The following is a 16,084-nucleotide window of genomic DNA, read 5'->3' as shown; positions in this document are numbered from 1 at the left end:
ACTGTCCCATAGACACAGAAAACAGCTTTTTAGTCGCAAAACTGTGAATCCCTGAAATAAACATTTCTCAAGACCGAAACAAATTTGATCTGAGTTTAGATATTGAGCAACTGCAATATAAGGATGTTGTCAGCGTTCCAAGTATCATGCAGAATTAAATCAGAGTCCAAGGTAAAACGATTCTTAAAGTTCCAATTTAATAAGTCAGACATCTTAGCACATCTGTGGAATCCCAATTCTGGAAGTTACCTAGGATTCCCACCCAGTTGAAAGTTCATGATCTTGTCCCCACACCCACAAATCCATCACATGGTCCAATCTTCTTCTTCCATGCTAGCATCTCCACCCAGGTGGTTTCGGTCAGGTGCAGAGGTGCAAGAGGCAAAAGATGACCTTGGGCTTCTAGAAAAGAATGACAACAACACATTCCACAATTCTACTCCTTTCTATTCCCCTCTCCCAACTACTACACTAATGAAAGAGCATAATGAAATAAGAGTGTGGCAGGCCAACGATCCTAAAAGGGATATAACGGAAGCCTGACAGATGTAGTGTATTAGTGATAAGCCTCTCTTCCCCACAAGCTGTCAGAAACATGTGTGTTTTACCACTATAATGTCTAAGCAAATGAAAGATGTTTCAGATTATGCCAATCTCCTTTCTGTATAGCCAGTAGAAATCCTCAGCCTGTGGTATTCCAGGGATGGAGAGAAGGCAGAGATGAATCAATAGTGACTCTTTGAATCAGTTTGTTCTCCAAAATAAACAATTACTGGCACAGCTGGTCTCCCTCCTATCACTATCAGCTGGGGAGGGCAACTTTTCAAAACACAAAATGCAATACAAAATACACCGGTCGGCAACCTGCTTCTCCTTCGTACTCGAAAAGCCGAACATCTTAGGCTCGCCCGAGTGGCTTTTTCGGGAGTTTCTCAGTCTGCGTTTGTCCCACGAGAGCAGCGTCGTTGAAACTTTGTCGGCCAATCGAAAGCGAGGAGGGAGGAAACTCCCTTGCTCTGACTCGCCCAGTCCGCCCTCCCGAAGGTGCTGAAAAGGACAGTGTCAAGTTCCCCGAAGCCTCAATCGGGGGGAGATGGCTTCCCAGCAAGGAGAAACTGGGATCAGGCGGAGGAGGGAGGCTGATCCCGCGGCCGATCAGTCCGGTCCTTCGCGGTGGTTTACCTGGGAAGAGATCGGGCTGCGCACTGGCCAGGAAGGTCCCTCACGGGAGCGCTGGCTGGTGATTGACAGGAAAGTCTATGACATCAGCCGGTTCCACAGGAGGCACCCGGGGGGCTCTCGGACTATCAGCTCGTACGCAGGGCAGGATGCCACGGTAAGGCGCGGGGCAGCTGACGAGGCGAGGACTCAGATTCCAGTTTCTTTCGCTTCCGTAAAGTATCACAGTGATTACCATAGTTTACGCAATTCTAATATTTATAGCTATGGGCACGGCATTTAAATATCTTTTCCAAGGCTTCTGTGATAGCTCTACTAAGTGCTAGTCAGATTTATTGATTGCTTGTTCCTTTACCGTTCAGGGTTGATTCTATTTGTCATTTTCAGTCTCTTCACTGCCAATGTCATTGTACGTGATTATAATTAGTTTGGTCTTCTTTATATATTTAATTTTAATTCCATTTTTCCACTCTGCTCCTTGACTATTATCATTAAAACTTGCAGATTTTCTGTATATTCAGCTTCAGGGTAGGGCTATCAGCATATTACAGGCTATTGATGTTTCTTCCCCAAAGTTAAACCAGTTGCCCTTAATATATATTCAGCATATACATTGAATATAAGGGTCAAGTACACAGCCTTGTACCCTTTTGCTAACCTGGAGTCAGTCTGTTTTGCCATGTTCTGCCTGTATTGTGGCTTCCTGACTTGTATGTAAGTTTCTCATGAGGACAACGAGATTCTGGGCTTCCCATTTTTCTGAACACTTTTCAAAAGTCTTTCTATACTATATGAAGCACATATTGACTTTCTTTTTGCTAGTATTTGGCTTTCTCGATTATTTACAAAGCATTCCATTTATTCTGCTCTTTGCTCAGTTTGTGGAGCTACACTTTAAGAAAGGTGCAAAACAGTTGGAACAGGAGCCACAAAGAGAGAGTGAGGTAGTTGTTGAAGGAATTGTTAAACTGAACTGTTGAGCCTAGAGAAGAAAACTCTTAAGTGGGACTGAGTAACCAGGGTTAATGTGGAGGAAACAAGTGTTGTGTGAGAATGGAACCACTGATTGAGGGAAAGATGTGGGCTTCCTTTCTGGATGTCTTCAGGCAGAGATGAGGCAGCCTTCCATTAAGGAGGAATCACACATAAGAAGAGAGGTTTGACATGATGGCCTACATGGTCCCTTTTAAAATCCATTATGTTATGAGTCTATGATTTTTCCAACTCTGAAGGACTGAGCCAAATATTACAAATCCCATTGTTAATTTAAATAGAAGTGGGAGAAATAAAACAGGAATCCTACTCACAAAATGGTGCAGTGAAATCAGCACAGAGATTCTTTCCTTCTCTTTTACATTCACAAGGACATATTATTCTTGATATACGGTATGCCAGTGAGGCCTAACCTTTTTGTCATCATGTGCCAAAAGCACTCATGTACATGTGCGACAGCATGCCCACACCCATAATTCAATGCATGCACGACCCCCCTGAATGTGCCCCACTCCTGTGTATGCATGTGTGTGTGACCCCCCCATGCTCCCACGCCCCCCACGCATGTGCTCTGCCCTTCCTATACCCTGTTTTGGCTCCCATTACATTTTGGGGCCTCATGCAGTGCTCTCATGCCCTGTTTGGGCTTCCATATTGGTGCAAGAGGCATTCCAGGCCCAAAATGGGGTTGGGGAACCACGTGCACCCCCAACTGTGCCCTGTTTTGGGCTTTGAAGGCCTGCACCAATATGGAAGCAAAAAAAGGGCATGAGGGCACTGTGTAAGGCTCCGTAATGCAATACTTACACCCTCCCACACGCATACAACCCACCCCCTGCACATGCACACATGTCCCCTGCATGCACAGCAGAGACCCGAAGACTAGCTGGCTAAATAATCAAATTGTAAGTTTTTAATTAATCATACACAACTTTTAACAAGGAGCCAGTAGTTCAGTCATGCAATACTATCCTATCTGTCTTCCCTTTTGCAAAGAGAGAAACTGGGTCTATGTCACATGATTATTTGAAGATACATATACTTATACACCTTTTTGGCCAGTTGGGAAAACCAGTATCTGGCCTCTGTTAATACGGACTGCAAGTAGGAGCTCACAAAACAGAACACCACCCCCTCTCTCTCAAACACACACACACAACAACAACAACCTGGGTGTAGAAAATAAAAAGATAAGATATAAGTTATGTGTCCATGGGATTGCAATGGGTTGGACATGACTTCGCAACTAATCACAAAAATTCTCATGGAGCCAGTTTGGTGTAGTGATTAAGGCATCAGACTAGATATTGGTAGATTGTGAATTCAAGTGCTGCCTTGTGCATGAAGCTGACTGGATGATCTTAGGCTAGTAACTTTATCTCAGCCCTAGGAAGGAAGCAGTGGGAAGTCACTTCTGAAAAACCTTGCCAAGAAAAAATGTCCAACAGTCCCTGAGAATTGGACATGACTGAACATTAGGAAAAAATAATAATTTTATCATTATTTAAAAAATAAGACTCCCCTCAGTCACTTTCAAAGCACATTAGCCTATTTTTTCCTGTTACCTTTTACTTACTTTTTAATTTTTAAAATATTTTTTGATAAATATTTCAGAACACTAGTAAAATCAAATGCAAATTAAACTCAGAAAAATAAAAAAGAGAAAGAATTTAAAAAATGGAAGTGAAGGTTGAATCATGGCAACTGGACCAAACTTTTTTAATCTGAGATATTCAGTTGCTCATCCAAGCAACTTCATCAATCAGAGTAAAAATTACCGGTAGTTAGGCAGAGTCAGAGAGTGGTTGGAATGTATCAACTCTTGCCGCACCAATTTCAGGTGTTTCTCCCTGAAATGTGTTGCAATATATATGTCAATAAAGGTTACATTATCCAGGCCAAAAGTGACTAAAGGTTGAATTATGGAACTGGAACAAACTTTGTTGATCTGGCATGTTAATCTGAGAATTAGATAGTCAAGATTCAAATGAAATGGGTGTGGCAACAGTTGGTACATTCCAATGATTCTCTGCCTAACTAATTTTTACTCTGACTGATGAAGATGCTTGGTTTAGCAATGAAATGTCTCAGATTAACAAAGTTTGTTCCAGTTCCATGTTCCAACTCCACCTTTAAACACATTTAGCCTGGATGATTGAGTCTTCATTGACATACATTAAAAAATGGGAAAAAATAGAAAAACAAAAGGGAAAGAAATAGAAGAAATAAAAAGAACTATATTTAAAGAAGTGACTTCCAATCTTCAGTATGCCAGGTAAAAAGAAATTAGATAACTTATTACCTGCTATAAAATTACAAACAAATGTCTATCTTTTCCAAAACCCATCCTTCTATATGCACAACAATAGATGATCAACTTTTCAGTCCTGGTGTCAGCAAAAGGCCCATAAAGAGTTACCAGCGATTTATAAAAAAGCATATTTTATTTTAATCTTGATCAAACAGAACAACTTTTTATTCCTTCCTTTTACTTTGAACACTCTTGGTTTTTAATTCATTCAGATGTTATCTTTCTTGTTGTATCACAGAGGCTTCTTCAAGTCTTTAGCAGACCTCTTTTTTAAATCCACTAGAAAGTCATTATCCAAATCATTATTTTGATTTGTTTTTGTATTTCCCCTTTATTTTTCAAAGCCTTAAGCAGATTCTTCCATTTGTTTACTTGGTCTACATATTGTATTTTTGAAAATTTTACGTTCTTTAGGTTTATACTTACTATTTTTTTTAATTAATTTTTTTTAATTTTTAATTTAAAACAAATACAACATCTTTCTTTACATGCTATAGAAAGTGTATCAGTTAGTTACAAATAAACTTTTGTGCATCTCTTCCACAGTCAACAAACATAATTCATGTTAACTCGAGCATTTTAACTCAAATATTCATACAAATCACCATCATCATATATCCATTTTCATTTGACTATGATTATTATTAAAAAATAATAATAATAATCTTAAACAATACATGCCCACACCAGTGGGAAAAGAAAAAGTCAAAAAAAGAAAAAAAACAAAGAAGACAAAAAGAACAAAAGACAAGGCAGGGAAGAAAAAAAAAAGAAAAAAGAAAAAAAAGAACACAGGTATATATTATAAAAAAAGTATATCAGCTGATTACAACATGTTTTGGTGCATCACTTCCATTAATTCATATTAATTCTAATATCTTAACTCAAATGTTTACCATATTGACATCATTATACCTCCACTTTTAGTTGACTACAGTTATTTAAACATCCTTCATCCTTAACTATGCCAAAGATTTAATCCATAACCACATGCTGACATTTCATTTACTTGTTTGTAAAATCCTCCATTAACATCAAATCCTCATATCCTGTATTAGCTGAACATCCATAATATTTAATACCAAAAATTCCATCTTCCATGCAATGTAGTTTATTATCAATCTCCCTTCTTTAAGTAATTATATCGTATATCGTAACATTTTCCCCATATTAGTTAACATTTAACTGTATATATTTTATTTTATTTTTTAATAGTGACAATTATTGTGATTAATAACCTTTGTATATGGTCCAAAAATATTTCTAACCTTCCCTTCTCATATCCAATTATTATTTATCATATCAACTCCACATTATATACATTACTATCAATATCAATTATTATTCAGCTATATCTATTACAAATAAAAGTAATTAGATTTAGCTAATTTTAAATTGTATTCTTCCACCTATCAGCCTATGTCTCTCCAATAACAAAACCTTCTTAATCCTATTGCCATTCATGGAACAGATTTACCAAATGTTTTTATAAGCAAGTCCAAACAGGGTTATCTTCGCACCTTTTTGCTCAGGATGTCTCTGATGAAATAATAACGTTGTCCCAGGCTTGTTAAACTTTTCAGTTTGTCTTTAATTCTCAAGGGTGGAATTAAAAATTCTGCAAATGATGTTTCATAAAGTGTAGATTCTTTAATACTTCTCATTCCTCCTGCACTCTGTCTTTTAAAATGAATCTTCTGTATGGTTGCTTCCCTTTTCAGCGTTGCATTTCTTTCTCCCTCTGAGATAAACCAGACGCCCTGCGTGTCAGCAAGTTGAGAGACTTAATTTCTCACATTCTTCATTTGTATTTCAGGAACATTCAAACATTCAGCGTTCTCACTTTTTTCTTCATATTTTAATGTCAAATAATCCAATTTTTTTTTCAAATCTTTCATATGAATCAAACAACTTTTGAAATGCAGAGAAAAATATTTGAAACGAACCTTTTGAAGTATGTATCGACGCCATGTTGTGACACAGTTAGAGGCTCTAAAATATTTGCAAGTAAAAACACACTGGGAGCTGTGCAATCTTATCTGATCTTAGACCAACACAGCCAAGCAATAAAAGTGTCAGATCATAAAAAGCCAATTTGTAGTAGATTAGTTTACAACCCACTTAAGAAAAGTCAGGGGGAATGTTGAAGTAGTCTTTAAAACATTTAAGAAATAGGGTAACCACCGGCCATAAATCCATTAAAGAAAAATCAATTCGCCGCTAGATTCTTCTGTTCTTTGGTTTCAATTAGCTTAAATTTTAGTGCGGACCGTCTCTCTTTGAGTAATAAAATCAGCTTACCAGTTGAATTCACTTCCACCATTCTTAGGGGCAACCTGCAGTTTCGGTTAGCATACAGCTAATCCAGAAGGAGCTGGCAAGAGGGGTTAATTCCAAGCCCCCCAGAGACCTGCGAATGTCTCTGAGGTCACTGGATTTCCCCTCACCTTTCACTGTCTCTACGGGACAGCTAGGGTCCGAACGACCCATCCAAATTCCTTCGGAATAGGGGAATTTCAGGAATAGCCTGAAACTCCATCTTCTCACTGCTAAGCCCCGCCTTCTTCCAGGTTTATACTTACTATTAACGTCTTTAAAAAGAAGTATATATTTTTCTCAAATTTAAAATAAAATAAAAGTTAATGCAGAACTAAACAAATTGTGCATGTTCCACCTATAAATAAATTAAAATGAGAGGAGAAAAGCAGGAATTCTCTTTGCAGATTAAAGCTGTAAAACTGGTTTATATTGCTGAGAAAAACGATCTATAAATACTACTTTCAACAACGAAAGTATTAAACAATTAAATTATGTGGTTTATACATTTTTCTGTCTTTGATATTTTCTGCAAAACACTGCAGTTTCTTTGTCATCTGTTGCTCCAGAGTTTACTTGAAGCCAAAATCATTTTCTGAATAATTATAGTTTAGAATTAATCATGACCCTTCAGAGCTAATTTCTGAAATAGTGCAAATGTTTCAATATTTCGGTAAAGCACCTCCTGGGAATTATGTCTGTCATGCTTTGAATTGGAGAGAAGAAAGATAAGAATCAAATATAACCACTCAGCCTAAACATGTTTCTTCTAGGTTGATTTAAATTGGTTCTTTATTATAATATTTTCCCTTTTTTTCTTTATGTTTTGGCTTTAGGATCCTTTTACAGCCTTTCACCTTGACAAGACCCTAGTAAGGAAGCACATGGCATCACTTTTGATTGGGGAATTGGCACCTGATCAGCCCAGCTTTGAACCCAGTAAAAATGTAAGTTTGGAGACAGAAAATTGAGGTAGTGACTTATGGTGTTCAACTGCAAACCCTTAATTCTTATTGGGTTGATTCAAATATCACTTTTGTCATTAAAACTGATCTGCTATTAAGGTCAACAGAAGAGATTTTATAAGGTGCTCCTCAATCTTTCTGCATTGTCCTTGTACTTCACCCCAATCTCTTGGCATTTATAAAAACAGTAAAAGTCCATTTCCTTCAGCAGACTTTAAATTATGAAGTGATCTTAATATCTGCCATTTCATTCCCTTCCACTTTCCACCACATTGCCTTGAAGCCGCACTTGATTCTTCCCAATTGTATCTGGAGGTTGTCTTCACTATCACTCACACTTGGCCTCCTCTCATCTCCCTGTCTGCTTCCACTAAGCAAGCAAGAGTCTAATCCACAGTGAGAGTAACATGGAGATAGCCTTGTTTGCTTCTTTAGCTTCCACAGATTCAAATGGAGTCCAAATAACCCCTCCCCCATGATGATGCTTCTGTCATCTCAACAAGACATATCCAGCTAGTGTCCAATGTAGAATGAATGTATTCAGTTCTAGCCTTTTCATCCTCCAGATGTAGAGCAACCTCATTTTATGTCTCATCAGATGATTTTTCATCTGATTCTGCCAAACAAGATCCAAGGCATTTTTAAAAGTGTAGTTGGCTATCAGATTGGGCAAGTAAACATTGATTACTAGTGTCCCAAACATGAGCTCTAAGTTGTCTAGCAGTCACTAAGTAGAAAAATAGTTTATTTATGCAACAATTTTTCATTTGTTTTCCTCCGCATTTAATGTTTTTGAAAGAATATTAAAAGTTTGGAATGAAAAGGATATTTGGAGGGCCATTCCACCATGGGTTCTTGATGTTAACTGTTGATGCCACTGGCTAGCTATGCTGTATCCATAAAGTCAAAACTCCAGCAACATTTCTGAAATTTTTCCCATAGAAATTGTTAATAGAAGATTTTCGGGAACTGCTGTCCACTGTTGAAAAGATGGGACTCTTAAAGCCAAACCATTTCTACTTTTTCCTGATGCTTCTGCATATTTTACTAATGGATGCTGCTGGCTGGTTTGTTTTGTGGTATTTTGGGATATCTAAAACATCTTTTCTTATTGCCACAGTGTTGCTGACCTTTGCTCAGGTAATATTCTTGCCTTTATTTTTTAGGTAAAATGGCATTTCCCGCTAGTTTGGCTTCCTACAGCAGACTATCTTTCAACCAAATTAAAATAATTTCTTTATAAAGAAAATAACACATATTCAATTGCCATGTGCCTTCAGAAGATTGCGTTCAATAGTTTGGAGGAATAAAGGTTGAAGGAGACTAAGCAATTCAGCTAGATAAAAAGCCACTTCTGTTTTGCCTAAAAGATGATTATGTAGAAAAGAAGAGGCAGCCATTTATCTTAGAAGACCTGCAAGGTCCTTTTAAGTTCTATATTCCATGATGCCATGTCATCTCATATCTCAACCCTCCCATTCTGAAGGACAGTAAGTAATGAAACAAGAACAGAGCATTAAAAAGCAATCATGTCTCCTCACTGCCTATCACAAAATATCAGATATGTTTGGGGAAGATATTTGTGGTTATATTGTAGAATTGGTTTCTTGTGCCTATCCTGTTTGGAATGCTTCTCTGGGTGGCTGCCCCATTTGATTGAATAAAATAATCCTAGAATGAATGAATCTTTATTTTATCTATCCCAGCAGTTCTTGCATAACTATTACCATTGGATATAAGTTGTAGGAGTGACACAGAAGGTAGTCCTTCTGTGGCTAATCACCTTTTTCTTTTAGTCTCAAGCAGGTTGGCTACAACATGATTTGGGACATCTTTCAGTCTTCAGTAATCCAAAATGGAACCACCTTTTTCAGGAATTTGTAATGTGCCATTTAAAGGTAAGCAAGGTCTATTATTCTTAGAATGTTCCACGGAATTGAAGGAAAAGAATATGGATTATTGCAAATATACATGAAAAAGTTTCATGAGTAAATATCAAATGTGTTGTGTTATTTATAACAGAGGTGTCACATGGGATTCTCATTTTTACATTCCCACTCAAAGAACACAGAGAATTCTCTTATGTTAAATCATACCATTTGTTTGTCTGTCATTATTAACTGCAGACCAAGAGTTGAATTTCATTTATAATAAACAAGATGAATGCACAAATTAACGAAAAGCCAATCCCAATTTAAGATCCGAAGGTGGCAAAACTTGATTCATATAGGAGATCTGAGATCAAGATCATCTGAGATCAAGGTCATGTTAAATAAATTCAAGAAAGTTGAGTTTTTGACTTGAATGGAAAAGCATCAAAATGCCTATGACTGTTTCATTTGGGGTACAGAATAAAATGAAAATAACATAGCAGATACCTTTGAGGGTATCAACACCAGCCATGAAATCCTCTTATCTCTGCTACTGGTTTAGAACTGGGAGTGTGCGCTTTTGCGTGTCATGTCTGCATATGTGCAAAACCTTTTGTTCATGTGCAGAGTTTCTGTGATGATGTCTAGGCAGGTGGGCAGAGCCTCCTTTGCCCAAACTGGGGCGAACTGGATGCATGCCACCTCTGATCAACACTGCAAAGTTTGGATGAATACGTAGACTGAAAGAGTTCTATAGAATTCTGATATAAATTTTGAAACATTCCTCTTCTACTCTTTTAAGGCAGCAATAATACAAATGAAAAAAGAGTAGCACAGTCTCTTAGTTGTCCAACCAAGAGCCTATAGAGCAGTCATACTGAAGTAAAACAGAAAACATTCAAATCAAATTTAACTAGAAAAAGCAGGTTGTGTGCTATTGTGACTACTTTTTTTAAAGACTGAAGAATGTTTCTATATGAGAAAGAGAGGCAGAGTTTGGGGAGGCAGAGTCAAGAGAGGAATCATCCTGAAGTTATGTTCCCATAAGCAGTGCCACTCCAGCTGTCCTTGAATTCCATTAAGTCTTGTCCAGTGCCAATTTAGTGTGGACCACGGGGTCAATATGGCATGGAAAAAACAGTGTTTTAAAAGTAGACATTCCTTTCCTTAAGTTTATAACTAATGTAATTGTTTTCAGAGGCACCAGAGTTTTGTATATTTAGATCGTAATGCTGTCTATCCAACCAAAAGTGCTGTATATGTATATTCCAAGGTTGCCTATATTGGAAAATTTCCTCTAATTATTAGCTTTCAGTATTTAATACTTGACTATAGTTAAGCATGATAGTTCCAGATTCTAAAAACCGAATCCTGCCTCATTAATTAGAAATTGGATTTCCTGTAAAGATATTCTCAGAATCAAAGAACTCCATAGAAAGGTTGTAAAGAATGAATTTATTTTCTGAAAATATTTTCCCAATGTTTAAACTGGAATTTTTCTCAGAATATAAATGTAACTGTTAATAATAAAATTTTTGAAAGCATTCACCTATTCCCCAAAAAGTAAGGTTTAATGATCTCCATCTATTGATATCTGAAGAAACACCCCTCCAACAATTTTATTTATATTACATGTTGTATTATTTGGTGTACATACATACATACATACATACATACATACATACACACACACACACACACACACACACACACACATGGTCCTTTGGGATTGAGTGGCCTATAAATCGTACAAACAAACAAACAAACAAATAATACATACATACATACACATATACATACATACACACACACATACACACATACACACATACCATTTGTGTTTGTCAAATATTTAATGGATTCAGTGCAAATATGGAATTGATATTTAGTGATGGGTAACCCAATTTTTACCTATTAGTATCAATTCGAATTTGGATAATAGAATATTCTGTTATTTTGCATCATTACTAAAGCAACAGTATGAGATTTGGAAATAAACAATAAATGTGGGCATTTGTATTCAACTGAGTTATGTAGTACTCCATAGATATTTCTCTGTTGTTTAATAATACAAACCAAAAATGATTAAATATCAGTAATTACATTAATTATTAAATATTGATTGAAGTATTAATTAATGCAGACTTTAAAAAGCAAGGGTGAACCTGGACATCCGTGTCTAGTTTGTCTAAATTATCGAAAAGGGGGAGAAAATGTCATTAAATTTTACTTTAGTAGTAGATATAATATTCTTAATCCATTTTAGAAATTCCAAGGGATTTTCAAATCTATTTAATACTAGCTGATAACCCGGCATTCCCTGGGTATTTATTTACAACCAATACCTCTTACCAGAGGGAGCCCCCTTATGGAGTACCGTGAAGCTGTTATCATGGCAACTGCACTGTGCTGTACAGTAGATGCCATTTTAAGGCACAACAGGCTGTATCTTATCAGAACTTGAATCCAAAATGCACACTACCACACTCAAAAGTACTGTGACTTGACACTATAGATATAATTCATTCCTTTTCATTTCAGCAGCCCAGGCGTTCCAGAGTGATGCTGGAATACACACAGAGAGACACAGACACAGACACACTGAGGGGGTATAGGGGTGTCTTACCCCCCCAGACTTTCCAGATAGAAAGTCATCTGTGTATTAAGTTTGGTTGAAATTGCTAAAGGCATTCCAGAGTTATGCTGGAACATACACACATACAGCCATAAAGATAGATAGATAGATAAATAGATAGATAGATAGATAGATAGATAGATAGATTGATTTATAGACAGACAGACAGACACACAGACAGGCACGGCACAGGTCTGTGACTAAAAAGCTGTTTGATTATTTTCATCTAATTTCCATGTATTTTGGTGTGCTAAAAACAAATAAAAATTGTCTTCAAATTTATCAAAAAAAATTAATTTTTGGTATTTTTTTATGTTATGGGTTTTTAACCAAATTTAAAGTCCAAATTACTATCAATTAATTCACATAAGTGCATTTAAGATATAAAATGCCAAAAAAAAACCTTAAAGGGTTTGTCTGGGTTATGTAAAAAAAAAAATAGCACTGTAAATCTGATGGTCAGCAATATATACATAAGCTAGGCAAGTTTTAAGTCTGTGCTTCTAATGGTAGAAAGGGTTAATCTTTCCTGAAGAATCCAGTGGGAGGGAGACACAGGGCAGATAGCAGCATCTCCGGTCAGTGCAGGGGGTGTGGCCATCACTGTGACATCTCGTGTACAGACACAGAGCTGCTCTCTCCTGCATGCCACACTTGGGCACCATTCCTCATCAGGTTCTTGGTTCTAGGCTGTTCACACTTTTTCATCGCAATTCATGTTAGCACGTCATTAATTCACCAGACAGTTTCTGTTTCATCTGTGGTGAATATACAGTGTTGAAGCAACAGCAGCATATTACTGACTTTGTGAAAAAAGTATACTTTGCATACTTTGACTAAAAATTGGAGACTAAGATAAAGTTTGGGTTCCTCATAAAGTGTGCAAAGCTCATTCAAGGGTAAGAAAAAATCTTTCCGTTATGGGATTCCTATGGTATGGCGAGAGCAAAGAACCATAGTGATGACTGTTACTTTTGTTCATACGATATGAAAGGGTTTAATTCCAAATGGAAGCATTCCCCAAAAGTAATGTCTTTTTCCCTTCTAAGATTAGATCTAACGCGATATATCTTCCAAAGGAATCTGCTTCAATTAATTCAGCTTTGATGTCTTTTCTTAAGTATACAACTATACCATTTTTCTTTTCCATAGCAGAAGCTACAAAATGTTCAAAATGTTGACCAAGTTTTGGGTTAATCAAATATTTTTGATCAGTTGATTTGATATGAGTTTCTTGCAAACAAATTATATCATTCTTAAACTGTTTAAGATAGTGAAATATTTTCTTTCTCTTCTGTGGAGAATTCAGTCCATTGAATTCCATGTTAGAATCTTAGTTGTCATCTTTGGTTACCTGAAGCTTTTTTAGAGCCTCCTGCATGGCCTGTTTAACCTTTGGCCTAGCTCCTCCCACGGCTTCTGAGCTTGTTGCTGTAACTCCTTGATCGATGGCCGGTGATTGTTGAGGTTGTTGCCTTTTAGCTTGTTTCTCCAATCATCTGGTAGTCATACGGCTAGGTCTTTGTTCCATAACACCTTGCGCTTCTAGGAGAAAGAGATGCTCCGTCTTATCTGATAGTTGTGTAGTTTGCTGTCTGTCCTGTCCTTCTTGTGGTCTTTCTCCAGGTCCAGATGATGCAGGATGTCCAACCTTCAAAATATTATGGTAAAAATCTCGAGCTTTCCATACGGAGTTGAGACGATATCTTTGCTTGTCAAATGTAAATATGATACCAAATGGTGCGTCCCATCTGTACTGTATCTGACGGTTTCTGAGTTCTTCCACTAAAAAAGCATAGTCTCTCCTGGCTCTTAGCATTTGAGGTAGTATTTCTTTCAAAACAGTCAAATCCTGGCCCCCAATTTGGAGCCTAGTATTATAAGACTCTTGTAATATTATATTTCTGAACTTTCTTGTAGTGAAATATATAACCACATCTCGGGGAAGTTGCTTCTGTTTTGCCACCCAAGAATTAACGTGATAAACTTTATTGATCTGCCAGTCAAAGTTAGACCCTGGTCTTCCCACCAGACAATCAAAAGCTTCTGAAAAAATCTGTTTCAAATTCTCCTGTTTATCCTCATGCAGCCCCCTTACTCTTAATGCCAGCTCCATATGCCTGTACTGTATCATAATAATTTGTTTTTCAGCGTTTTCAACTTTTTGTTGCACCACCTCAGTTTTGGATGTTAAAGTGGTATTAGCTTCGTTAAGATCCTCTAGACTATCTTCAATTCCAGAAACATGTTCTGTCAGTACAGTTACAAGTCCCAGCATATCATCTTTGATTTTAGCAATCCTAGTATCAATTTTATCATACAAGTCTGTCTTAACTTCTTTTATCTCCTCTTTTATCTCCTCTCTAAAGTCTCTAAAAGTTTCCAAAAAAGTTCTTTTGTTAGCAAATCTCCAGTAGGGGGCATAGAGGGTGGGGGTTGCGACTTTGTGCCAGGTATTGGGGATGTTCTTCTAGGAGGGGGTTTCAGACCAGAAGTTAATTTTGAGGCCATTCCAAGTCTTATCTTCAAGCAATTAATCAAACTCTACTGGCCCGCTATGCAGCTACGAAAAAAGGTATTAAATCACCCCTTTATTAGCTCCGTAGGACTTTTCAGAAGGTTTTTTAAAAAAAGCATTGTAACGAAACAGCTCAGCATAATCAATGCCATTTTAGACCTCTATATTAGAAATATATATTAGCAAAGTTGATAAAAAAAGGTCTTGTAGAATCTTGTAGAGGTGAAACTAATTAATAAAAATCTGCTGGCCGGCTATAAAGCAGAGTGATGAGTCACTCACTTCCTTTGAAGTTTTATAGCTGTTCTTTGCAAGAAGATTAATCTTCTTGCAAAGAACAGCTATAAAACTTCAAAGGAAGTGAGCACTGTTACGGAGAATTCACAATCGCCATTTTAAAAGCTTTTTCAAATAGCCAAATTAACGAAGGAAGATCTTGTAAAAAAATGAAGCTAGGTTTAAATACGCAGATGAGGTTCTCAGATACGGGCTCTGCTTGTATTAAAATCAAATAGTTCAAATATTGTTCTAAGTGGGGGGGATCTTACTTTGGGCTGTAAAAAAACAGCTGTAGATTCCAGCACGGAGATGATTCAGCCTCGGCTGGCCCTCCCTCTCTTCGCAGACATAAAAGCTGCAAAGATCAAAAAGGCACTTTGCCAGCTGGATCTCTCTCCTCCCCTTCTTGCCTGAAGGATAAAGTATCTGTCAGATGTCTAGACAGATAACGCGACCAGGAACTCGGGAGCAGCTCTGTTAAGCTGCTACCATCAGCAAGGAAGTCCCCAAATGGAAGCATTCCATTTCATACCCCAATCTTCACTCAGCAATTTGTCCCACCCCCCATGGCACAGATATACCAGTACCCAATCCCCCTGCTACCATGGAAGAGATACCTAGCTCCAATGAAGGTGAAGTCATACCTGAACCAGATGACAAATCAAGTTCTGACTTTGAAGATGATACAAGACCAAAATTGTTTTCTCAGGAGGAGATGAATGATTTGGTAAGAGACTTGAATCTTCCCAAAGATGCCGCTGAGTTACTCGGATCAAGGCTGAAAAGCAGGAATTTATTGTTGCCAGGAGTGTCATCTTCATGGTTCAGACATCATGAAAAGGAGTTCCTTACTTCGCCCAGGAAGACAAGTTGGTTTATTGCATCAATGTCGAAGGTCTGATGGGTCAAATTAAACTCCAATATGATTCAGAGCAATGGCGTCTTTTTATAGATTCTTCAAAAAGAAGTCCCAAAGCAGTTTTACTCCACAACTGTTTTTACGCTTCCATACCTGTA

At 37.3% G+C, this 16,084-nt stretch overlaps 1 protein-coding gene across 1 annotated transcript in view; it reads left to right on the top strand.

Annotated features, from left to right (window-relative positions):
- The first annotated feature begins 755 nt into the window (after nt 1-755).
- The window catches only part of LOC116513190 (acyl-CoA (8-3)-desaturase-like), a 30,628-nt gene continuing 15,299 nt past the window's right edge, over nt 756-16,084 (top strand). Inside the window, exons 1-4 of the mRNA XM_032224124.1 lie at nt 756-1,336; nt 7,636-7,746; nt 8,707-8,904; nt 9,561-9,662. Coding sequence (XP_032080015.1) covers nt 1,094-1,336; nt 7,636-7,746; nt 8,707-8,904; nt 9,561-9,662 — 654 coding nt within the window. The 5' untranslated portion in view covers nt 756-1,093. The remainder of the gene's footprint in view (nt 1,337-7,635; nt 7,747-8,706; nt 8,905-9,560; nt 9,663-16,084) is intronic.

This window comes from Thamnophis elegans, chromosome 1 (assembly GCF_009769535.1).
Source record: "Thamnophis elegans isolate rThaEle1 chromosome 1, rThaEle1.pri, whole genome shotgun sequence".
In the NCBI taxonomy this organism is placed as follows: Eukaryota; Metazoa; Chordata; class Lepidosauria; order Squamata; family Colubridae; genus Thamnophis; species Thamnophis elegans.
Note: the sequence above shows the minus strand (reverse complement) of the source record. Positions and strands in the feature narration are given on the sequence as shown.